This window comes from Panthera leo, chromosome A2 (assembly GCF_018350215.1).
Source record: "Panthera leo isolate Ple1 chromosome A2, P.leo_Ple1_pat1.1, whole genome shotgun sequence".
NCBI classification, from domain to species: Eukaryota; Metazoa; Chordata; class Mammalia; order Carnivora; family Felidae; genus Panthera; species Panthera leo.
The window spans coordinates 113,396,296-113,421,951 of record NC_056680.1 but is presented as its reverse complement, the minus strand read 5'-3'; the positions used below and the strand labels follow the sequence as shown (position 1 = coordinate 113,421,951).

The following is a 25,656-nucleotide window of genomic DNA, read 5'->3' as shown; positions in this document are numbered from 1 at the left end:
GGGTTCAAAAAGCAATTTGCCACATTCTCTTCACTTAAAATAGTTCATAGTTACTGAATAGGTTTCTGCAAGTTGGGTTTGGGATTTGATTATAAAATCCTCTTCTTATTTGAACAATTACGTTACATAGTATTTTAATTTTTAACTTGTTCAGAATCATTAAATACTGGTAAACATGGCTGCATATGGTTTAGTGATTGAGAAATTCATTCAGACTGATTTGTAAGCTCTTCTGGTTGCATTGTGTGAACTCAGAGGCATACTCTGATTTCATAGCAGGTAAGTCATTTTCCAGAACTAGGCTCTCTTAGCAAGTGATGATAAGGCCCTAAAGATGTGTTCATGGATACTTTTTTAGAAGGCTGTGAGGATCTGTGTTACTATTCTGTAGTAGGGAGAATGGTCCCCCAAAGATGAATACATTACTGGGCATCTGCAAACATTGCATTACATGGCAAAAGATATTTTGCAGATATGAGTAAGTCGTCAGACCTGGATTGTCTGTGTGGACCCAGTCTGAATCACATGAGCCCTTAAAAACAAAGAAGTTGGCTGGGCGGTAGTCAAAGAGAAATGGCAGAAGAGAAGGTAAGAAAGAATTCCAAGCACGAAAAGGATTAAGTGTGGCATTGCTAGATGTGAGAAGTAGGATCCCATGTGCAAGGGACTCAGAAACTCAGAGCAGCCCGCCACGTTCTAGCAATGAAACAAGCACCTCAATTTTACAGACACAAGACCTACATGATGCCAACAACCTGAATGACCCTGGAGGCATATTGTCCCCCAGAGCCTGTGATAAAGAACACGGCTGTGCCCAAACACTGATTTAGGCCTTGTGAGTCTCTAAGGAGACATGTGGCATAGCCTGTGGTATAGTGGTTGAGCCACACTATACCCAGACTCCTGACCTATGGAAGTGTGAGATGATGAATGGATGTCATTTTAAGCCAGTAAATAGGTGGTAGTTTGCAATGACAGAAATATAAAATAAATACACATTCCTCGTTACATACCCATAATTCCTTAATCATAAAGTAGCAGTTAATCTCTCAAAGCTAGTTAAGTTTTTGGATACCTCTGAGGTTTGGAAGCGCATTTCTAAAACTAAATTCTGTCCTTCGTACATTTATGAAATCTCCAGAATTCTGTGAAAATTTAAAAGTTTATTCTTAATACTTGAAGAATTCTGAACATACAAGCACTTTAAACACTCTTCACAACTTTTTGATGAAACCTATCAGTCCCTTTTATGCTAGTTGCAAAGGAGCAGGAACTAGGTGGGTGGAATATAATAAAGCAGAGACAATACTGGTTGTCAAAGAGTATAATTCAGGTGGGAAGAAGGGGCTTAAGCCTATGGAGTATTAAACAAATTAAGGACTAGATATTTATTTATATAATATTTATTAAGCTCAACTATATTAATTATAATAATATGATGGTAACTAGCACATAGCACTCACTATGTGTCAGGCACTGTTCCAGATGCTTTGGGTGTTAACTAGTGTAATTCTAAAAACAGTCCTCTTGGGGCGCCTGGGTGGCTCAGTCAGTTAAGCGGCTGACTTCGGCTCAGGTCATGATCTCATGGTCCGTGAGTTCGAGCCCCGCGTCAGGCTCTGTGCTGACAGCTCAGAGCCTGGAGCCTGTTTCAGACTGTGTCTCCCTCTCTCTGACCCTCCCCCGTTCATGCTCTGTCTCTCTCTGTCTCAAAAATAAATAAACGTTAAAAAAAAAAATTAAAAACAGTCCTCTGAGGTAGAGGGCTGTTACTCAACCCTGCAAACTGGAATCCTAGAACTCTTCTCAAAGTTGATGTAAAATAAATGGAGATTTCCTTCTGCCGTCTTAGGCTTTTGGATGTTGAGCTCTGAATCTTTTCTTCTAGGAAGCCCTCCCACGTTAGCAATTTTTATAGGTAGACTTTCTGATTGGAGGGAATTTTAGTTGATCTGAATTCATCCGAATACAAGTCTTTCTAATGTAATATCCGTAGAGATAGGAGACGCCTAGAATTTCTGGGACCTGACTGGTGTTGACAGTTCTACTATATCTGCAGTTGAGAACCTCACCTCCAAAAAACACAATGAGGGGTGCCTGGGTGGCTCAGTTGAGTATCCAACTCTTGATTTTGGCTCAGGTCATGACCTCACAGTTCATGGAATCAAGCCCTGTTTTGGGCTCTTCACTGACAGTGCACAGCCTGTTTGGGATTCTCTCTCTCTCCCTCCCTCTCTGCCCCTCCCTCGCTTGTGCATGCACACATGTACTCTCTCACTCAAAATAAATAACATTTTTTTTAAAAAAGAAGAAAGAAAATACTCTGCGCTTACCAAAAAATGGAAAAAATAATGAGACATAAAAACTAAATATTTAATGAAGCCAACGTAATGTTTTATTTCATTAGTATAACTAAAATCAGAATGTCCAACTTGTTTACTTAAAATATATTTCATATATGTGATATTTTTATTTGTCAAGAAATTCGTATTGACCAGCAGTTAGAGCTTTGAGGAAATCTGATCAGAAGTAGTAAGAGCAGTTTTGAAAACTGAAGGAGTAGATACACATGCTTTTCTGAAAAGATGTCAGTGTTCTTAGCTTGCTCTTTTCAGATTTCTTTCAACCAGTACATCTGTAGCTTCTCCTCTGATTTGCACTATGAAATTTATGAGATTTCCAGGAAATGGCCCCCAACAGTTATTTTTCATCTGTTTGTTAAGATTTGTACCACCTTTATCTCTGTTGGGTGGGTTAGATGACGGTGACATCACCTACTGTTGAACTCACAGATACCACTACCTGCAGGAGGCTTATGCTTACTCACTTTTGGTAGTGAGTGATTCTGAAAGGAGACATTTGTCAAACAAATTGTTGGAACAATCCTTTGGTCTGAGTGCTTGATCTTTACCTTCCCCTATAAAGCTGAACCTCATGTGGTAGACCATTTCCACTGTGGATAGCTCTGATTATTTGAAAGTTCTTAGTGCTAAAGCATGCCTTTTTGTAACTTCCCTCCATTGGTCTCAGTTTTACCTTCAACCTTTGAAATATCTGAAGCTTATGATCGTGTTCCGCCTAAGTCTTCTCTGAAGCAACTACAAACACTTCATTTCTATTCTTGATCACAAACATATGTACTAGGGGTGGTACCAAGAGCCAGCGTCAGAATGATGAGCAAAGGAGTTCATTTCAGGGGGCTCGTAATAAACTATTGGGGACCCCCAGTTCACTAGCCTGTGATAGTGCTAGAATTGAGGTAAATGTTACTAGAGCCTAGGCAGGGAGGACTTAGTGCCACTGGGGGAGGTGGGTAGCCCTCAAGAGAAGACAGTACCAAAGATGAGACCTGAAGGACAAGAAAGTCATGGTCACACAAAGCGTGGAGTTGGAGAGGCATTCCAGACAGAGAGCATCTGAAAAGGCACAGGCCCAGATTGGAGGAAGAGCATGGCCCTTTCAGAGAATTGCAAAAGTTCTGTTGTACTAGGGCCAGAGCATTTTCTTTTTTTCAAACATAGATTTTGAGAGGAGGCATGGAGACAGAGATAATACTGAGGACTAGATCAGAAGACTACTACATATTCCATATTAGACAGTGGACTCTGTCATGGTGTCGTGGGAAAGTATTTGAGGAATTTGTTTTAGCAAGAGATGTAATGTAAAATTTATATTGTAAGATGATTAGTCTTGCTGTAAAGAATGATGGGGTTTGAAGAGAGATAAATTAGGGATTAACTGAATGGAAAAACATGGCGGGCTGAGCTAAGTCAGGGACACCTTACTTTTTGGTTTGAGACCCCGGGGGCATGGTGGTACCATTCACTGATTTGGTGTATGGGACATAGAGCAATTTTAGAGAAAATTTTATAGGAAAAAGTGGTAAGAAAGTGACTTCATATTTAGAAATGTTGAGTTTGAGCTACTCGTGGGATATTTAGGTCTAGGAGGTGAATGGATATGGGCCTGTAAGGCTCTAGAGATGCAGATCGAATTGAAGCACTGTGAGTAAATGAGATTGCCTATGGAGAATGAACAGAAAGGGAGGATCTAGAGGGATAAGGACAGATCATGAAGGATCATCAACATGTAAAGGTAGAAGAAAAGGAGAGCCTTGAGAGAAGAGAAATCGCAGTCAGGAAAGAGAAAAACCTTAGAGTATGTGGTGTCATGAAATCACGGTGGTTAAGAAGAGAATAGGAAACAGAGTCAAATCCTGCAGAGAGGACCAGGGGAATAAAGGGTGCAGCATTCGCACGTTTAGCTACAAGGAGGGGGCTATGCCCCAGTTATCCTCCTGTGGACACTGTCTACTCCTCATGAACCTAAACCGATGATACTCCACACCGAATACATTCCAGATGTTGGTCTTTCTGGATTCTATCAGATTTGGGTTTTGGTTTTGTTTTTTTTTTTTTGGTGGCCTGAATGTTATCCTTCTTGTAATGTTCCTAAAAACATTGTTACTCATTCTGAGTAACCTCATTTCCGTTGTTAATTTACACCATGCTTGTGATCACCTAAAAATTGCCAGATCTTTTTAATGTGAACCTCTGTGAAAGCAGATGTATGCACATGTAGCAGACTTAAATAACAGACTTAAAAACCTAAGTGATGGACTTGATTCCAGTGCATCTTGTTGTTTTCCGGCCACTTCTCCATACATATTGGTCTCTTGAGTGGTCGGTTGTTGTCTAAGTTAGAATAAAATAAATAGGCATATCTGCACATGTTCAACATAAAATTGTGTATAAAAGATTTTTTAGATATCCCTAATGGACTTGAAATAGATGAGTAAGCATATTTTATCATGCCAGCATGCTTAACAAATACATCTTTGATATGGTGACAAAAATGACCAGGAAAACAACTATTGGTAAATAAACTCTTAGGTGGAGAGGAGTAGTGTCTAGACAGATGTATAAATAACCTTCTTAATTTTCTAATTATTGGTTTCTAATTATTGGTTTTCTAATAACAGGTAATCACAAGATTAGCCTTATGTCAGGCTTGTGGCAATATTAGCTCTTCAGAACAAAATAATGAATTTGGAAATAGAAAAACAGTCCTCTGAGGAAAGAACAAAGAAAATTGTAACTTAGTTCTTGGGAGTTTCTTCATAGGACAAAAGTCTAGCCAGCATCAGTGCTCAGTTTGTATCTTATCTAAAAGCGTGTTAATTACTTCAAGAAGCATATTTATTTGTTTTTTTCTGGAGTCCTTAACGTCCTTACTAGCTTAAGATTTTATAGTGGTTTAAAAGTGAGTATAATTGGGAATATGACAGGGGAGAAAATTGGATACTGTTTCTTCTTACATTTAATTTAGGGAATTGAGAAAATGGTTTCTGTGTTTTTAAATGTTTTTATGTATTTTTGAGGGAGAGAGAGAGAGACAGAGCACAAGCAGGGGAGGGCAGAGAGGGAGGGAGACACAGAATCCGAAGCAGGCTCCAGGCTCTGAGCTGTCAGCACAGAGCCCATTACGGGGCTGAACTCACAAACCGTGAGATCATGACCTGAGTTGAAGTGGGAGGCTTAACCGACTGAGCCACCCTGGCTCCCCTCTTTTAAAAACATTTCTATCATGGAATAAAAATTTAAGTGTTTCTAAAATTAATAGATTTACTAAAAACCTTTAGGAAGTCTTTGAATTGGTGATTTATTCAAAGTTAGTTTGTAAGGACTACCCTCTGCTTTGCTAAGACCTTTGCCACAATTGATCTGTCTTTTCACAATGAGCTTCATTCTATCCAGCTTGGTTTTCAAGGGTCTCTTCCTCCATGTCTTCTCAGTTAACCTCTCCCAGAGATCCTCCCTGGCACTCAGAGTTTGCATTTGACACTTTCTGTTGCCTCTTGAGTCTTGGCATTGTTATAAAAATAGCTTCCTTTGGATTTGGGGGCTGAAGGCACTGTTAAAGTGTAAAGGAGAAGAGAAGACAAATTCTTGTTGAATTTCAGGACTATTTTGTGACCAGCCATGCTGGTTATTGAAGACCTTTAAAACAGTGCTTGGGCACCTGGGTTGTGTAATCACACAGTTAAGCAACAGACTCTGAGCTCTGGTTGTGATCTTGTGGTTCATGTGAGATCAAGCTCCATGTTGGGTTCTGTGCTGACAGCATAAAGGCTGCTTGGGATTCATTCTCTCTCTCGCTCTCGCTCTCACTCTCGCTCTGCCCCTCCCCTGTTCATGTGTGCACATGCTGTCTCTCAAAATAAATAAACATTTAAAATGTTGCAACATGTTTCTGATGAGTAACAAGGGGAGAGGGAAAGTTTTGAGGTATCTTGGTCCCTTAATTACCTTTGATGTAGATATTCACAAGAGCAAACAAATAGACCCTAAGCTACAGATGAGTTTTGAATTATTTAGTGCTCTTGTGTATTGAGTAAACTATATTTTAATTAAAGTTTAAGGTTTTTAAAAAGTGTCCTTGCAGTTTTCCGTGTACTTGAGTAGTTTGTGTCTGTGAAACTGCTGACGTAGTAACAGAATTTTATCATTTGATTGGATTACAGCATGGTTCTATACCTAAAATACAGGAAAGGCCATGTTCCTTTACAGTGGAATTATATTAGAGGAGAATAACATAAAAAGGAAAGATGGACTGCCCGTTGAAATGACTATAAGATTAAAAGGTTGAGTCTTGGGAAAACTGAGATACCTTACTGAATAGTGATTCTCAGCCTCGGAAACAGCCTGGAATCACTAGGGACCTTTGAAACAACAATAGCAGCAAGTACTGATGCCTGGAGTCTCCCCAAGAGATTCTGACTCAGCTGGGGCTCAGTATCAGTAGTTTTTTTTTTAAAGCTCCCCCGGTGATTCTAGTATGCAGTCAGGGTTGGGAACTGCTGAAGTAGATCGATGAAAAGCCAAGCTAGTTAAAGAAAGCATTTCTTAATAAAGCAGTGACTCTATGGCTGTTTGACAAGAGAAAACCTGACGGAAAAAATGAGGGAGGGAACCTTTGAGTGTACAGTTCATAGAGGTGTATCATCTATTACTCAGTTCTGAAATATAAAAGCTCTGAAAAACAAGTTTCTCATAACTGGGTGACAAAGTCTAAACTGCACCGAACATCCTGAGGCTTTTTCTAATCTTCTGTTGCCTCATTTGGTATGAATAATGATGCATTTCATTGCAGATATATATTCGTGCGTCTGATTTCTGATTACATGTTGCCACCCCGGACCTCGCTGAGGATGTGACATAGATAGGATCCCTTTCTGAAATGTAAAAGGTTTCAATTCTGAAGTACATCTCGCCACAAGGGCTTCAGGTCATAGTGGGGAAGCGTTACGATAGACAAGGCCAAGGTAGTATTTGTCCACTTCTATCTACTGCCTGGGCAGTGGTTTAGTGCCCACATTAAATAAAAACAATGATGTGTATCAGAATGTGGCTCTTGGCTCTGCATGTGTATCTGTATTTTTTTTGATGTTTATATTTGTATTTATTTACTTTGGGAGAGAGAGAGAGAAAGAGAGCATGAACAGGGGAGGAGCAGAGAGGGAGAGAGAGAGTCCCAAGCGACTTTGTGCTGTCACACAGAGCCCGTTGCAGGGCTCGAGCTCACCAACTGTAGGATCACGAACTGAGCCAAAATCGAGAGTCTGATGCTCAACTGACTGAGCCACCCAGGTGCTCCTGCAAGTGTATTTCTTGAGCCTGATATAGGAAGAGGGTTCATTGTAGTCACAGTGAGAGAAACTAAGGTTAACTAACAACACAAGTAGATAAATTAAAAAAAATAACCTTTTTCTTGTAAAAGACTCCTGGGTATAACAAACTGCCTCAAAATTTAGTGATTTAAAACTATACATTTATTATCTCAAATAGTTCCTGGGGGTGCCTGATTAAGCATCCAACTCTCGATTCCAGCTCAGGTCACGATCTCCCAGTTTGTGTGTTTGAGCCCAGTGTTGGTCTCTACGCTGACATCATGGAGCCTGCTTGAGATTCTCTGTCCCCTGTCTCCCTCCCTCTGCCCTACTCCTGTCTGTCTGTCTGTCTGTCTGTCTGTCTCTCTCTCTCAAACATAAATAAAAAAAACATTATTAAAAAACCCACAAAAAGCCAGTTCCTGAATGTCAGGAATTCGGGAGCATATTATAGCTGGATGCTGTAATATGAGCAGGATGGCTTTTGCTCAGGATCTCTCAGGAAGTTGTCCAAATGTGGGCTAGGGTCCTGGCCATCTGAAGCCTAGACTGGTGCTGGAACATGGGATTGCTTGTTCAGGGCCAACCAGTCCTTTATTAGTACTTAAATAAAATTCTAGTTTCTGTTTCTGCAGCTTCTCAAAGTTTTAGTTTTCAACACAATAATATTTGCATAGGAGGCTCCGAGTCCCGCCCATATTCTTTTCTGAAAATTCCTGCTGGGAGTAGCTTATTAGTGGGGAATGTCTTCTCTTTGCATTTTTCTCTCCCCTAGGTCCTTTCTAGGTTTTTTTGTTTGTTTGTTTTTTGGTTTTTGGGTTTTTTTGGTTAAAGATTGCTTATGCATCCGCCTCCTGTGGGTCAATGAATGATTGCTGATTCTTGCTACCATAAAAAGACAAACAGGTCCCTGCCTCAGTAGAACTTCCATGCAGAAGATAGGAATTAGTCATTCATTTGAAAATGATTAAATACATGCCAGTGTGCTTTAAAAAAAAAAAAAAAAAAGTTTCTGTTAAGATGCTATAGGAAGCTGCAATAAGATCTTAGCTAGTTTGTGTTTTTGCTTGATCTGCACTTTGTCCTTTTTGTTTTGTAGGAAGAATACCTACCCTTGGGTTTTTTATCAAAAACCTCCATCCTGGAGCAGAAACAGGGAAGCTATTACACACCCCACTCCGCGTAAAACACTCTTACATCCTCCCTGATGGCAGACATTCAGGGGATTTAGTGTAGTTCTATAGAGTAATCTCATTTACTTAAAAAAAATTTTTTTAAACTCAGATTTCTTCTCCATTCACCTGTGAAATTCTTGTCTCTCTCACTGGCCTCTCTCCTCTCTTCCAGCTCTGCCAAAGTGTTGTGTCAGTTTCTTATGTACCCTGTTCCTCCCTTTCTTGCCCCACCAAATCTTTGAAAAGATGAGATACCATAGGAAGTTGGGAATCTAATCCCTTTGTTTTTTTTGAGCTCTTTATATTTTGAGATTTATTTCTAATTAGAGAAGGAAAAACTGAATATCTGTGAATTTCAGGTATGGAAAATTGACTTCCTGTCCCTGAGCCACGATGGGATCTTCCCTGGGAGGTTGTAAAATCAGGAAGCCATTGACAAGATCCTGGTTTATTGTCTGCATCTTTGCCCCCACCCCTGAGAATTTGTGACACTGTGAGAGAGGAAAATCCCGAATAGAGAGGGTCATATTACAATAAAACTTATAAACAACTTCAAATATGTAAAGGATGCAATAAATGGTGTTTTCATTTGTGACTGTTTTTATTTGACTACCCACGCAAGTATTTGTAAAGGATTTTTGGTGGTCACGTATCCTTTTTCCCCTTGGCCCTCTTTTTCTCCTGAAGTTCTTTTTTTTTTTTCTTTTTTAAGTTTGTTGTTTATGTCATGAGAAAGAGAGAGAACGAGAGCATGTGCAAGCAGGGGAGGGGCAGAGAGAGAGGGAGAGAGAGAATCCCAAGCAGGTTCTGCACTGCCAGTTCAGAGCCCAACACAGAGCTCAAACCCATGAATTGCACAAGATCATGACCTGAGCCAAAATCAAGAGTCAGACACTTAACCAACTGACCTACCCAGGTGCCCGTTCCCTACGTTTTTCAACCGCAAATTTTCCTACTATGAGCATTTTCAGAGCTGACATCCCATGGTTGGAGAGGGACTGATGGTCTTCTCATTACTGAATAATTTTCCAGAGAGAGTCTTAAGGTATCATAGAAGGGGCTAAATCAAGAATATACCCTTTTTGCATGGCCCGTGTACTAGCCAGACAGGGAAAACACAGCGGTAAAGCAGTAGTGAAGGAAGCTCCCTTCCTCTTGTGGTGATGCCTAGTCATCGTGAAAGCAGTTCACAGTGGAGTCCCAGAGTATAGCGTATATATCTACTTTCGCCTTCAAATAAATGAATACATATTAGATCAATTTTAATAGCAAATCTTCTGTAACCTTGAACTTGTGAGTTCTCCCTATAAAATGTCATTAGTGTAATGTATTAAGCTTCAGGACACTTCCAAACTCACCAGCACTTCCAAACACATGAATGCACATACACTTCTAAGCTTAATCCTAGAGAGGAATGAGCTTGCTCATTATGGAATTTTTGTTGCTGCTAAACATAGATATCCCAAAGATTATCTTCATGGTATCTTTTTTTTGGGGGGGGGGGTATTTTTGAAAGTGTTATGTGAAGTGAAGTGAAGTTAAAGTGAAAATGTTATTTTTGAAAGTGACTATGGTTGGGGTTCTTGGTGGCTTAGTAAGATAAGTGTCTGACTTCAGCTCAGGTCATGATCTCACCGTCTGTGAGTTCGATCCCCGCATCGGTCTCTGTGCTGACAGCTCAGAGCCTGGAGCCTGCTTCAGATTCTGTGTCTCCCCCTCTCTCTGCCCCTCCCTCACTTGTGCTCTTCTCTCAAAAATAAATAAAAACATTAAAATTTTTTTTTAAAGTGACTATTGTTATTTTTGTTTTAATGTTTATTTTTTGAGAGGGAACAAATGGGGGACGGGCAGAGGTGGGGGGGACAGAGGATCTGAAATGGGCTCTGCTCCAGGAGCAGAGAACCCAACGTGGGGCTGAACCCACAAACCATGATATCATGACCTGAGCCAAAGTCGGACACCCAACTGACCAAGACACCCAGGTGCCCCAAAAGTAACTGTGGTTATCGTTTTTGGTTTTGTTTTATGTTCCTCTTTGAGAATGCTTTTAGGAAAGGACTTAAGCATTCAAAGTGTGGGGTGGTGGAGAGAGACAGTGAGCAACCAAAAATCTGGACAAATAAGTGGGGTTGAAGGCACTTATTAAAGTTCATTTTGTCTATTTCCATTTCACTGAGTGAATGACACTTACTTTTATGTGGCATATTTTCCAAAATGGTTGCTGTAAACCTGTCAGACTTGAAGTGAACATTGATTGTGTTTGAGTAGAGATCCAATTACACCAGGATCATCTATTTTAACATTTCTAGAATTTCTGTGTAAGCTAGAATCTTTGAGGGATAAATAGTATTTAGTATCTTTGCCAAGGTATCTTGCGTGTTTTAATAATTTGTTATTTGAATTATTTCTGAATGTTTTATAATTACAGTTTTGAGGCTCTTCCCTTCATCATAGCAAAACTGCCAATGTTTCACAATGTATACATTCTGGCAACTGTGTGATTTATTTTAAGTCAATATGATTCTTTGAGATTTTTTTAAAAATTTTTTTTTTCAACATTTTTTATTTATTTTTGGGACAGAGAGAGACAGAGCATGAACGGGGGAGGGGCAGAGAGAGAGGGAGACACAGAATCGGAAACAGGCTCCAGGCTCCGAGCCATCAGCCCAGAGCCTGACGCAGGGCTCGAACTCACGGACCGCGAGATCGTGACCTGGCTGAAGTCGGACGCTTAACCGACTGCGCCACCCAGGCGCCCCGATTCTTTGAGATTTTTGACCTAAAATTCCTTTGCAGAGGTTTTTCCATCCTACTAAAAACAAACAAAAGCCAAAAAAGTGACAGCAAACATAACTTTAATTGCAATAACTCTTAATTTTGGTGCATACCCAAACACAAAGTACTGCTTTTGATAGCTTCATTTTTCTTGTCCTAATTTGATTTTTTACCCCCCTAATATCAGGTGCAGAGAGAGCTTGCAGCTGTGATTGCTTTGAAAGCAAGGAAGTCTGGTGAGTAGTCCTTCCTGGGGCTGAGCTAATCTCAGGAAGTTTTGATGCAGAATGCAAAAAAGTATCACTATTTGTTTTCAAAATTATATACTCTCCCATTGAAACAGCATAAGCTACTATATGTCGTTCTTTAAAATTTTACTGCCTTGTTTTATTTCATATTTCAAGGAAAAATGAAATTAAAAATAAATGTTTGTAGTCCATTGCAACTATGAAAAAAGTGTAAGTACACAACCCAAGAAAGCAAATCACATTGTATTTACCTACCATAATGACAGAGTAAACTAACATAAAGGTGGTCTCTGTTTAAGGGTATGTTTTTCATCTCAAAGTAGTTTCTTCTAAAAAGATTTGTGTAATGCCATTTAAAAGCAAGCATTTCATGTAAGACTAAATGAGTGGATCTGATCCCTAATACCTGTAGGATATGATGTGGAAGCGATATGTGGAGAGGAAAAGGGAGCTTTCAAATACATTTTGAAAGAGAGAAAGCCATACTCTGCTGAAATTCAATATGAGATGGAGACTCGCTGAAGTAGAAAAACACTTAAGAGGAGTATCAGAAGGAGGCATCCTTTGCTGTTCAGAGGGAGGAGATCAATGCTGAATAGCATGACAAACAAACAGAAGGGAGATGCTTCTTGGGTCACGGTAAACTGGAATAGGACTTTGCAGACAGAAAGACTATGAAAAAAATTGAAGAAATAAATGGAACAGAAATATTGTGAGAACACAAACCATCCATTTTACATCTTTCTTTTTCCAATTAGAAACTCTAAGGAGAAAAAAAAGAAACTCTAGGAATTTGCTTTTCTCACAGTTAGCTTTTGAATCAAATGCACCTTAGTATGAATGAGCTTATTATATTTATACTATTTTCTTTGCTGATTTGGCTGATGTGGAGGACACAGAGACTGCATGCTATAAAGGTAGAAAGAAGGATGCAGAGAACAGCGATCTTGACCCCCCAGGATAGTGAACAGAAAGTACAGCCTGAATAGGGCTCCTAAGTGCCGGCATCCGAACTTGGCTATTTGCATAGGTGGAGACCAAGATGGAGAAAAGACATCAATATAAAGGTGTTGGGAGGGAGGGCCTAGAAATTAATGTGCTAGAGCTGTTCTTGTTTCCTGGCATCATAAGAAGACAAAACTTACAGTCTGTTTGAGTTGGAATGGCAGTGTCGGGAATTTTTTTTTTTTCAAGTTTCAGAAAAAGTTAAGGGAAATAATTAACTTCCAGGGTGTCATGGCTGGAGAAAAGAAATAGATAGGGAGGCTGGAGAAGAGGGGTTGCTAATATGCACAAAGTGCGATGGGAAGGCCTCTGGGAGGGGGCATTTGAGCAAGACCTGAAGGCAGTGAAGGGGTGGGACATGTGGCCATCGGAACAAGTGCCTTTGGGCACAGGGGTGCAAAATGTGTTTGGGGAACAGTAAAGAGGTGTGAGTGGCTGGAGCCAGGTGAACAAGGAGAAAAGAGGTAAGTTTTGATGTCAAGCTAAGAAGTTTGATTTTCTGGAGGTGAAGAGAAGTAAGCAAGACCTCTATAGGTTAGATTGTGCCAAATAAAAGTTTTGGTGTGAAGTTAATTTTATTATTCCTTGATGTGGCTGTATGAAGTTGGACCTGTTTTGCTTACTTAATTGATGTGTGGAGCTTGGAGTGTGAACACAACTTGGGCAACTGCTCAGGACAGTGAAATGGTCTTTCACACGTGCACAAATGTTGGGGACGATGCATGTGAAGATTCAGGTAGAAGGAATCCATTGCATTTTTTTAAGAAGTAAGAAATTACAAACAATCCCTAAGTCCTCATAATAAAGAAATAAGAAAATTGAGAAGTACAATGGAATGTTTAAACAGCTTGTAAAATGATATTTTGAAGAATTGATACAGTATTCATTGCAAAAAACTATATGTAATGAGCATACATTACTTCTTTTCATAATAAAAATAGTTTTGATTATCTTTTTCTTACTATTACAGTATAGCATGCTCATTGAAAAAACTTTGCTAATAAATGAGTGTATGAAGAAAGTGAAAAATCACTCATTATCTCACCAACAGAGATAACCACTGTTACTATTCTTGTATAGGTTTCCAGATGTTTCTGTATTAGTATGTAGATACTATATTATTATATATTAATATGCAGATTTGATAAAATTGGGATCATTTTATCTGCATTCTTTTTTTTGAGGTAATTATATGTTCATATGCAGCTGTAAGAAATAATACAGAGACCCCACATTTCCTTTTTCCAGTTTCACCTAACAATATTTGGCAAAACTATAGAACAATATCACAACCAGGATATTGACTCTGATACAGAATATTTCTTCCATCACTACAAGGATCCCTCTTGTTGCTCTTGGGTAGCTACACTGACTTTCCTCCTACCCTTTCTACCCCCTTAACCCATGGCAATTATTAATCTGTTCTCTATTTGTATAGGTTTTGTCCCTTCAAAAACATTATATAAATGAATCATACAGTGTATAACCATTTGGAAATATTTCTTTTCACTTGCCATAATTCTCTGGAGATTCATTCAGGTTGCTGTACATCAGTAGTTCATTACTTTTTATTGCTGTAGAGTGTTCCACCATAGGAGTGTATGTCAGTATGTTTACCATTCACCCATTGAAGGACATCTGGGTTGTTTGCAGTGTGGGACTATTATCAATTAAACTGCATCTGCAAACATTCATGAATAGGTTTTTATGTGAACCTACGTCTTCATTTCTCTGGAACAAATGCCGATGAGTATGGTCGCTCGGTGGTTGGGTAGTTGCATGTTTAGTTTTTTAAGAAACTACCGAGCTGTTTTTCAGAGCAGCTATACCATTTTGCGTTCTTGCTAGCAATGTGTAAGTGATCCAGCTTCTCCACATCCTTGTCAGAATTTGGTATTGTCACTGGTTTTTATTTTAACCATTCTAATAGGCATGAGGTGATATCTCACTTTTTGCATTTCCCTAATAGCTAATTTTTTAGTTTTTGTGTAAGGTGTAAGACTTAGGTCGGAGGGTTTTTGTTTTGGTTTGGTTTGTTTTTTTGTTTTTGTTTTTGTCGGGGTTTTTTTTTTTTTTTTTGGCTTATTAATGTCCAGTTGCCCCATCACCATTTGTTGAAGAGACCATCTTTCTTAAATTGAATTGCTTTTATGCCTTTGTGTGGATATATTTCCAGGTTATCTGTTCTTCTCCATTGAACAGATTCTGTTGGTATCCACCAGGCTTGATTACTGTAGCTATATATAATCTACTTTGTACAGGATTCATTTGCATGTCAATAATATGAATCTACATCTTTAGTTTCATTAGCTATATATACTATAAAATTCATTTAACTAATTATTGGTTGTATACTTAGGGTTTTTCTCCCTGTGCTAAATAACAATAGAAGGACCTAAGGATATATTCTTAGACTTGTATCATTTTTCCCTTTTCTAATTATTTTCTCATAATAAATTACTAAAAATGGAATAGCTAGGCTGATAGCTAGGTGTAGACAGTGTTAAAGTTTGGTTTTTCACATTCAGGACTTTAAGTCCTCTGGAATTTTTTTTGTATATGATGTCTGGTAGAAATCAAGTTTTATGTTTTCTTTATGCTAAGTCAGTCACCCCAGTAGCATCCATTGGGTATGATGCCAACTCCATCATATATGAAATTCATATATATTGTTTCAGTTATCAAAGCTTTATAATAAGACTTTTTCCAGGGTGGGGATAAGGCAAATCTCTTCTTACCTTTCTTGTTCTCATAGTTTTATTTGGCCAGGTTCCGTGAAATCTGATACAGGAATATTTTAAAGTATATCACATTTATAGATCATTAGATACATTTGACACTTTGGAAAGAAGAATTTCCATTCAAGAACTTAAGATATCTTTTTTCATTTTTTAAAATTTTCAATCCTGCTAAAAAAAAATTCTCCATAAAGGCCGGCCATGCACATTTTGTTTGTATTTTTAGTTACCTTGTGATTTTGGTTACTATTGTAAACGAACTGTTTCTCTCTGTATCTCTCTTTCAATTCTCTTCTATGATGGTTTCTCAAGTCTTTATCTTTCATGACACTTGTGTTTTAAAAGCTGTACTTTTTAGGGAAGTTTTGGGTTCACAGAAAAATTGAGCAGAAAGGACACAGAGCTATATGGGAGCTCTACCCCTACTGATGCACAGCCTCCCCTACTATCAGTAGCTCAGAGTGGTGCATTTGTTACAATCGGTGAACCTACACTGATACATTATTACTACCCAAAGTCTCTAGTTTGCATTAGGGTTCAGTCTCTATTGTACATTTTATGGGTTTGGGCAAAGGTATAATGATACATATCTACCATTACAGTATCATACAAAACAGTTTCACTACCCTAAGAATCCTCTGTGTTTCACCTATTTCTTTCTTTCTCCCAAACCCTGGCCACTACTCCTCTTTTACTGTTTTCATAGTCTTGCCTTTGCCAGAATGTCATATAGTTGTATTCATAGAGTATGCAGCCTTTTCAGATTGGCTCCTTTTGCCTAGTTAGTAATTCGCATTTAAGATTGCTTCATGACTTTTCATGGCTTGATAGCTAATTTCTTTTTAGCACTCAGTAATATTCCATTGTCTGTGTCTTCCACAGTTTATTTATCCGTTCATCTATTGAAGGGCGTCTTGGTTGCTTCTAGTTTGGGCGATTATAAATAAAGCTGTTATAAACATCACTGAGCAGGTTTCTGTGTAGATGTAGACTTTCAACTTCTTTGTGTAAATATCAAGGAGCACAATTTCTGGATGCTATGGAAAGAATATGGTTCGTTTTATAAGAAACCGCCAAACTGCCTGCCAAAGTGACTAATGCCATTTTGCATTCCCACCAGGAACGCATGAGAGTTACCGTTGCTCCATTCTTTACCAGCATTTTGTTGCTGTCAGTGTTCTGGACTTTGGCCACGCTAATAGTTGTGTGGTGGCAACTTGTTGTTGTTTTAATTTGTGTTTTCCTGATGACACAAGATGTGGAGCAGCTTTCTACATGCTTATTTGCCATCTGTATACCTTTGGTGAAGTGTCTGTTAAGGTCTTTGGCCCACTTTTTAGTGAGATTTTTTTTTTTTTTTTTTTTTTTAGTTTCAAGAGTTCTTTGTATATTTTGAGGGACAGTTCTTTTTCAGATGTCTGTTTTGAAAATATTTTCTCCTAGTCTGTGGCTTGTCTTCTCATTCTATTTCCATTGTCTTTTGAAGAGCAGATATTTTTAATTTCAGTGAAGCCAAGCTTATCTTTGTTTCATGGAATCATGTCTTTGGTGTTGTATCTAAAAGGTCATGCCATAGTCAAGGTCGTCTAAATTTTCTCCTCTGTCACATTCTAGGAATTCTGTACTTTTGCATTTTTTATTCTAGGAATTCTATACTTTTGTGTTTTTTTATTAGATCTTTGATTCATTTTTGAGTTAATTTTTTTAAGTTTATTTATTTATTTTGAGAGAGAGAGAGCTAGAGAGCATGTGTGTGAGTGGAGGAGGGGAAGAGAACCAGAATCCTAAGCAGGCTCCGCACTGTGAGATCATGACCAGAGCCGAAACCAAGAGTTGGACACTTAAGCAGCTGAGCCACGCAGGTGCCCCTTGAGTTAATTTTTGTGAAAGGTGTCAGGACTGTGTCTGGGTTCATTTTTTTGCATGCGAATGTCTAGTTGTTCCAGCATCACTTGTTGAAAAGACTCTCTTTTATCTGTTACATTTCCTCTGCTCCTTTGTCAAAGATACTGATTTGTGGGGGTCTATTTCTAGGCCCTTTGCTCTATTCCATTGATCTATTTCTCTATTATTTAGACAATACTCCACTGTCTTGATTACCGTAGCTGTATAGTAAGTGTTGACATCATGTAGTGTCAGTCATCCAACTTTGTCCTTCTTTAATACTGTGTTGGCTCTTCTGGGTCTTTCCCCTCCATATAAACTTTGGAATAAGTTTGTTGATATCCACATCTATATTTGTTGTCTTTTATAATTGGTATTTTTTGCTGCATGAGAACCCTTGATTTTGTGTCTAGCAAAAGTGTTGAACTCAAATGAATTCTAATAGCTTGTTTTAAAATGATCTTGGATTTCCTATATGGGCAAATACATCACCTATCAATAATGACTAGTTTGTCTCCATCTCACCAGTCCAAATAACCCATTTTTATCTTGTACTATTTCATTAGCCAGTGTCCTCCAGTATAAGGCTGACTAATGTCGTTGGTAGTTGGCATTCTTATTTTATCCCTGACTTTATTTTAAAGTTTATTTTTATTTATTTATTTTTTGAGACAGAGAGTGCAAACAGAAGAGGGGCAGAGAAAGAAGGAGACAGAATCCTAAGCAGGCTCCGCACCATCAGCACAGAGTCTGATGTAGGGCCCGAACTCATGAACGTGAGATCATGAGCTGAGCCAAAGTCAAGAGTCAGACATTTAACCGACTGAGCCACCCAGGCACCCTTTTCCCTGACTTTAACTGAATATAATATTTTTTACTTAGAAAAGTAACGTGAGTGAACGAGATTGTTTTAGAGAAAAACAAAGATGTTTCTCTCGTACACCTCAAACAAATTTGGTAAGCAGTCTTGGGACAGAAATAACCAACAAGTTGTATATTAAAATATTCAAATAATCCAAATATGAAAGTAGTAGAGATACTTACCTGTTTCACTCTATCCTCTCACTTCTTGAGTTGGCACTGACTGTAGATGAAAAATAACAATGACAAGATATAAGAGAGGCTGTCCTAGGTGTTGCATTCATTCATGCCTTTTGCAGATTCTAATTTGACACCTACTGTATGCCAGGTACAGTGTAAGATGCAAGGATACAATAGCAGAGATAAATATGGCCCCTGCTGTTATTAAATTACAACATGTTTCATAAATGAAAACCATTAATGAGTCACTCACTGTTTGAAAAAGAAAAACTTATTACTGTGTAGTTAGGAGGTGAAAAAAATGCAGAGACATTAAGCATAGCCTTAATTAAAATAGAGTTCCAGCTACAGAATGGTACTTTCTGTGTGTGTTTGATGTTGTTTTCTAAAACTATTTTGAGGGTTTCTTTTTTTAAGGAAAAAGAAAAAAGAAGTTGGTATATATCTAACAAAAATATTAAAATGATAGTTGACACATCTGGGGCATGACAGAAGGAATTGATTACCCTAATATCTTATGTCTTGCAGTAAAACTGTTAATTAGGGCTCAGGTGGTCATACCAGATTTATGTCTCATTGGCAAGGGCTATTAAAACAAGAATTCGTATAAAGCAAAAGTTTTTGATTTCAGCAAACTGTACAAACAGAAATAAAAGTAACGGCCAATCAATAGATTATATAAATGATTCAAGACTCTAGCTTAGTAAAAAATCCATTTTGTTGTAATTTTCTAAAAGGGCATTAGGATGTGCCTTTAAACAGTTTTCTCCAAATGCTAACCTTAGCAAGCGTGAATTGCATTTTAAGGCTTCAGGAGATTTACAAGAATTAGCCCAGATATCCTTGCACTTTTTGTTCAATTGCTTCTTCTGCTGCTAATGTTAGCTAATTAGAGTCTTGGGAGATATGTTTTTTCCCTTTTCTAGGAATCCACAGCCAAAGCACTTTTAGCTCTCATTATCTTTAGATCATAGGAAATTGTGCCATGGTGGGCTTCTATTTCTGGAAAGCCAGAAATACCATATTGGTAAATCTCCTTGGCAGTTGTTATATTTTACTCTGTCTACTTAGTCCATCACTAGTTAAGTGCTTTAAAACTAAGTATCTAGGATATTAAAGTTTGGAAAAGAAAGAAAGGGGTTCTAGGCTCTGTTTATGCCATTGACTGTCACTGCGACCTTAGCAAAGTGATTGCAATTTGTATCATGAAGAGATTGGCATACAATCTGATAACCTTAGAGATTCCTTTCAGCTCTAATATTTAATTTAGCGATAAATACTCTTTTTATTAATGACCTTAGTTATCCTTAATGGAGTCACAACCTTGGAAATATTTTATTCGGGACTCTTAGGTGCAGGTGCTAAAAAACAGACTGAAAACCACAAAGGGAATGTATTAGTTTAGAGGATCTATAGAGTTAATTGCAGAAAGGGAGAAGGTCTTTCCTGGTAGTTCCAACCAAAGTCCTGGTGGGGACCTTTGGAAGAATGACATGCCTGTCTCTGGAGCAGGAGAAGCATGGCAGGGGTGGCTGGAGAGGTCAGGACACCCCCACCCAAGACACATGGACTGAGGCCAGGATAGATGTGGCCCCTCAGAGAAAACCAGCAGTAGCAGGAGTGGCTGGTAAGCAAGCACAACATGGGCTCACCACAGGAGGCATTGTGTTGCATCTCAGTCTCAAGATTTAGAGAGGAAATGATGTGCTTGGGATCACTTAGGCTGGAAAGCCTGCAGTCAGAATGCAGTCAGAAAAACCCAAGTTTTTCAACAACCAGTCTCTAGGTTTTCCAGCTACACTATGCCCCCTTCCTCGTTAGTAATTTTCTGGATTATGAGAGTAAAGATGTGATTTGTGAAAAGATATTCCCATTTTCCATGTTTGTTCCTGGAATGGAAAAGACCTGATTAAAAGCTCATACACTTTCCAAGTAACAGATAGCATTTTTTATTGTCTCTTTCCAGGATAAATCAGCCAGGGATTCACGTTGAGGTGTTATTTGTGTACTGAGATAGTGTATGATTTCTTTGGGAGAGTAAAATATATATAACATAAAATAGGATAAAATAGCTACACTCTATTGTGTTTAATTTTAGCTTTTTAATAAACATTTTTATAGGCTTTAATAGAATTAAATGAAAGGGAAGCCAGTGTTTTACATTGAAGTTAAATTGTCTCACCTAGCCTTCTTGGATCCTCAAGTTTGTTTTATCATCTTTGGATACTATATTCAAGCTTAATTAGGCATTTGAATAGGTGTGTGATTTCAACAACTTGCTTACTACTATTCTCGCCTTGCAATGAACTCTGCGCAGAACGCATTCAAGCGGGCAACCCCTGGGTCAGGTAATCAGGTCAGACGGGTTGAAGGTCTTTTTATCACTCTGGTAATCTGGTTCAATTGCCAACTTTGAAGATCTACTGTTAGTAACAATCACTGGTCATCAGCCATACTTAGTAGGAAATTTTAGCAGTTTTAAGCCTCCTTCTTAAGAATATGTCTGCTGGGGCGCCTGGGTGGCTCAGTCGGTTAAGCCGCCGACTTCAGCTCAGGTCATGATCTAGCGGTCCGTGAGTTCAAGCCCCGAGTCGGGCTCTGTGCTGACAGCTCAGAGCCTGGAGCCTGTTTCAGATTCTGTGTCTCCCTCTCTCTGACCCTCCCCCGTTCATGCTCTGTCTCTCTCTGTCTCAAAAATAAACATTAAAAAAAATTAAAAAAAAAAAGAATATGTCTGTAAAACTGGAGGAAATGAAATGTTGACAGGAAGCTCTGATGTGAGGTTTGAGGTCTACTACAGTTGAAAAGACATATTCTCCTTCAGGGCCAAAGCATTACAAAGACCAGATAGTCCTGTTGCTTTGTCATGAGAAGTGAAATAGATTGATTATTTTTTAACAGTAGAGAATAAGGCTTTTCCTTTGGCACATTTAGAAGAAAAAAATAACCATGAAACCTATGGAATGGCTCTGACTTTTATGGTCCTCTAAATTTTCACTTTGCATTTTTAGTTGACAGATTTCTTCTTTTAATAGAGAACCTTGTTTGACTTGACTCTTTCCCTTTTATAAACACATAGCTCATATATAAGAGAACGTACGATAAAATGGGACTTTAGAGTAGACGTTAGTAATAAAGTCAGGGGCCCGCAAAGACCGCTTCACATCCTAGTACACAGTTCTTGCTGTGTCAGACTCTGCCTTTCTGGTTTTCTGTGATATTTTATGTTGAAAATTGAAACCTTATATCTCTAGTGATCTTCTCTTACTTGTTTTTTCATCTCATCTCTGAGTGCTCTAATGAATGTTTGAGCTAAAAAGGACTAGAATGACAGAAGTCTGTTGCCTATATTTTAAGTAATTAAGATATTCTTAGTTTTTACTGATAGTTTCAACTTTTGAAGTTTTCTTAAGTTTTCCATAGCCTGTCCTCTAAGGATGCACCTTGTTCTCTCACAGTGGAGATTTCCACATGGTTTGTTTTTTTGTCCTTTTCTTCTTTGCCACCTCTTGGATGCTATGCTGGCCAGTGGCCATCGCTCTCATTTGTGGTCAGCACAGACCTACACTGACTGTCTTGTAACCCCACTGAATGTGGTGTTCAGCGTTTGTCAACCAAGAGGAAAGAAGCAGTATGTGTTTTCCCCTAAAATAGTCAACACAACATTGTGGTCTTCCTGATTGATTGATGATGTAGGATGTTTTCCCTGGAAGAGAGTGCTTTGCCTAACACCATACTGATTGTTGAAGCTTGTAAAATCTCTCTCCTCCTTTGGTGCTATAACTCCTTGTTCTAACATTTCCAGACACTGTTCTTCTGTCCCTGCTTGCTGACAGGTTTTGTATGTTCACATCCCATCTCCACTAGTGCATGATGTTATCAGAGATCAATTCAGTGGTTGACAGGTTATATATTCCTTTTTTTTTAAAGACATAAAACCATAATAAGAATCTTAATACGGTAGTTATCAATGCAGTGTGAAGTTAAAGGATCTTTGAAAATGTAAAACTCTTGCAATCAAGAAAATAATAGCATTGGTAAAACCCAGGACCAATTGAAAATGCTTGCAGCAGATGCTTTGTAAATTTTTCTAACTCTCCCACTGGGATACAAAGAAAATTGCCTTAAAAAAAAAATCCCGTGACACTGTCTTTTGTAATTAGAGCTATTAAGTCAAAATGATAAATAACCATTCGATGGCATACTATAAAAGAAAATAGCCCTTTGCCCTGATTTCTCCTTGAATAGCAAGAGATCTGAGAGTATTGAGGTTGGGTTCCTTTAACCCTGAATATTGTTTAGAATGTAGGAAAGCAAGCAAGCGGATTTTCTTTTTCATCCTTCAACATGGTCGTGTCCATTAGAATAGTAAGTGAAACTGGTTTGCCAAGGAGGTGAATGATTAAAACCACAACAGAGTGTGCCCCAGAATGCTAGGTTTTCGTTTTCTTTTTTTTTTTTTTTAATTTTTTTTTTCAACATTTTTTCTTTATTTTTGGGACAGAGAGAGACAGAGCATGAACGGGGGAGGGGCAGAGAGAGAGGGAGACACAGAATCAGAAACAGGCTCCAGGCTCTGAGCCATCAGCCCAGAGCCTGACGCGGGGCTCGAACTCGCGGACCGCGAGATCGTGACCTGGCTGAAGTCGGACGCTTAACCGACTGCGCCACCCAGGCGCCCCTAGGTTTTCGTTTTCAAAACAAAGTGCTGTGGGTCACTTCAGTGACGGTATGTAATGCTTATTATAAGGCTCCATAGACAAAGGTAATTACCTCTGAATGGGCGCTTGTCCCTGGTTTAGAGATCAGACACTGGGAAGGAGAACTAACGGAGCACTGATGGCCCCTGTCCCCCAAAATGTGAGGGCTCACAGACCAGGCTGTTGTCTCCTGGGGTCCAGGACAACGATTATATGTCATTCAGATTTTTACCTGTTAGTGCCTATGTTTTATAAATGTTGCCAAACCTCCCTGAGGTTTGGAGCAGAGAGATGGGTGGAAGGCAGGAGAGAGTCTCTCAAGGAAGAATCAAGTTTTCTATTTGAGTGCCGGAAAACGGCTCCTAGCACTGCAGCTCCTGGGAGCATTATTTTCTGTGAGGAAACTAGATGAGTATAATGAGTGTACCCTGTGCATAAATTCAATATTAGTTCTACACCCAAGGTCAAATGAAAGTTAATGACCATTTGCACACCAGAGATCTGAAACCCACATTTTACTCCTTTCTCATAATGGCAGAAAAGGAGAGCAATTTATATTTAAATTGATTTAAATTTCAAAGCATAAACACAGAGGTCTCCCTGGTACTCTTTCCTTGTCAGTGCAACTTCCTGGCAGGGCTCGACTTTTGTAAAAAATTGAGCCCCATCCCATTGCAGTTCCCTAGTGTGGACAGTTGTTTTGTTTTCTGTGGATCTACCCTCTTCCCACTCTGCTGGGTTGGTGACGCCAAATCAGAAGCCCGCAGCGCAATCAGGGCCACTTTCTTTAATGATTTGGGTTTTGCATTTGTTGAGCTAATTAGCTGATTGAGGCAACTAATGGGTGTCTTTAATCCACTGTTGACTGGGCACCTTCTCCCCGAAGCCTGCCAGCTCCTTTGTTCTCAGGCGTCTGGGGAGTGGGAGCTGCTTCCCAGATGAACATATGATATATGCCACCCAGTGTCTGCAGGCCAGCCTGGGAGGCTGATTTGCTAATTACCAAGTGCCCTAAAAGGCCACGCATCCGCTTAAAGCCCTGTGGCTGACCAATCCTATGTGTACAAATGAAGGTTTACATTTGAAGGGTGCCCGGGTGAGAACGGGAAGGAGGATTGATCTATAATCCATTTTCAGAATTTATAATTCTGTGATTGCTTCTGTGTATACGCCTCAAGGCACAAAATAAAAGCAATCTGTAGATGTTTTAAAATATGAAATATTGGAAGATTTGAGGAAATATTTAAAGAAGATGATTAGATAATTAAAAGGAAATCTGTATTAATGGCTAAAATCATCTCTCTTATGAACCAAAAATATTCCTTAGAAAGAAGAATCCTTGCCATATGCTGTTTTTATAAAGTTAAGAAGTTCTACAGTCTGGTATACACACCTTCCTTCTGAAATCCAGCAGTGCTAGGCATATAATTAGGAAATTTGACCCCCATGCTGTCTTGTGTTCTTTCACTCTGGTAAGTCAACTGGCTTCTCTCAGCCTTAGTTTCCATATTTGGTAAAAGGCTTGATTGATGCCCAAAGTGCCATGCCAAGGCTGTGGGTCATGTCCTAAGTACCAAGTACTAGGCAGCTTTACTTCTAATTATACGTTGATGTCTGTTCAATAAGAATATGGGGATGACCACTTTTTATCATTTAATTTGCTTTCTAAACTTTTTTGATTCTTTGCCTTTTTCCTCATTGAAAATCTGCAGAAGGCCCTTTCCTCCCCACTGCCCTCCCCTTCAGGGGACATTTTCTAACTCTCATTTGTATTGACAAGTGAGAGCTATCAAGGGAAATCTTTGTCTTGGCCACATGACCCAGCTATTGTCCAGCATTCGTCACATTAAAAGTCTAATTGTATAAACAGCCATGAAAATGGAGCTGTTCTCAGTAAAACTGCAATGACATGAACACAGTGTGTGTGAGTATAAGTAAATGATGCTCCATAGTACACACACAAAGCAAGCAATTTGATTTAGCTGAATTCTACCAGAATGAGTAATGCTGTTGTAATAAAAGTGAAATTTGCTTCAGATACTATTCTTTCCATTTATGCAACACACACATGAATACTTAACATTTGAGAATTTCTATATCAGACCATGGTTCCAACTATTTGCCTTTTTCAGATAGGTTATAAAAATACTGCATTTTATTGCTGCATACAGTGATTGAGAGCTGTTTTTGGAATGAGATGGGTGATAGAAATGTTGACCCCAGAGTCAATGAAGTCTAGTATTGTACAAGCTCAGCTTCAACAGTACATTTTGACAGTGTTTTTATTTGGAGATGGGGAAACAGAGAATGGATAGATACTTTTAGAAATAATCTTGGGTTTCTTTCCAAAAGCAAAATTCCTCCCTGACTAAAGGGAATTTTGTTTTTCTAAAGCAGTGGTTCTCAAATTTAATTTACATA

At 38.8% G+C, this 25,656-nt stretch overlaps 1 protein-coding gene across 1 annotated transcript in view; it reads left to right on the top strand.

The window, feature by feature from the left end:
• RAPGEF5 (Rap guanine nucleotide exchange factor 5) overlaps nt 1-25,656 on the top strand; it is a 225,865-nt gene that overhangs the window by 74,592 nt on the left and 125,617 nt on the right. Inside the window, exon 7 of the mRNA XM_042919932.1 lies at nt 11,807-11,855. Within this exon, the coding sequence (XP_042775866.1) occupies nt 11,807-11,855 (49 nt within the window). The remainder of the gene's footprint in view (nt 1-11,806; nt 11,856-25,656) is intronic.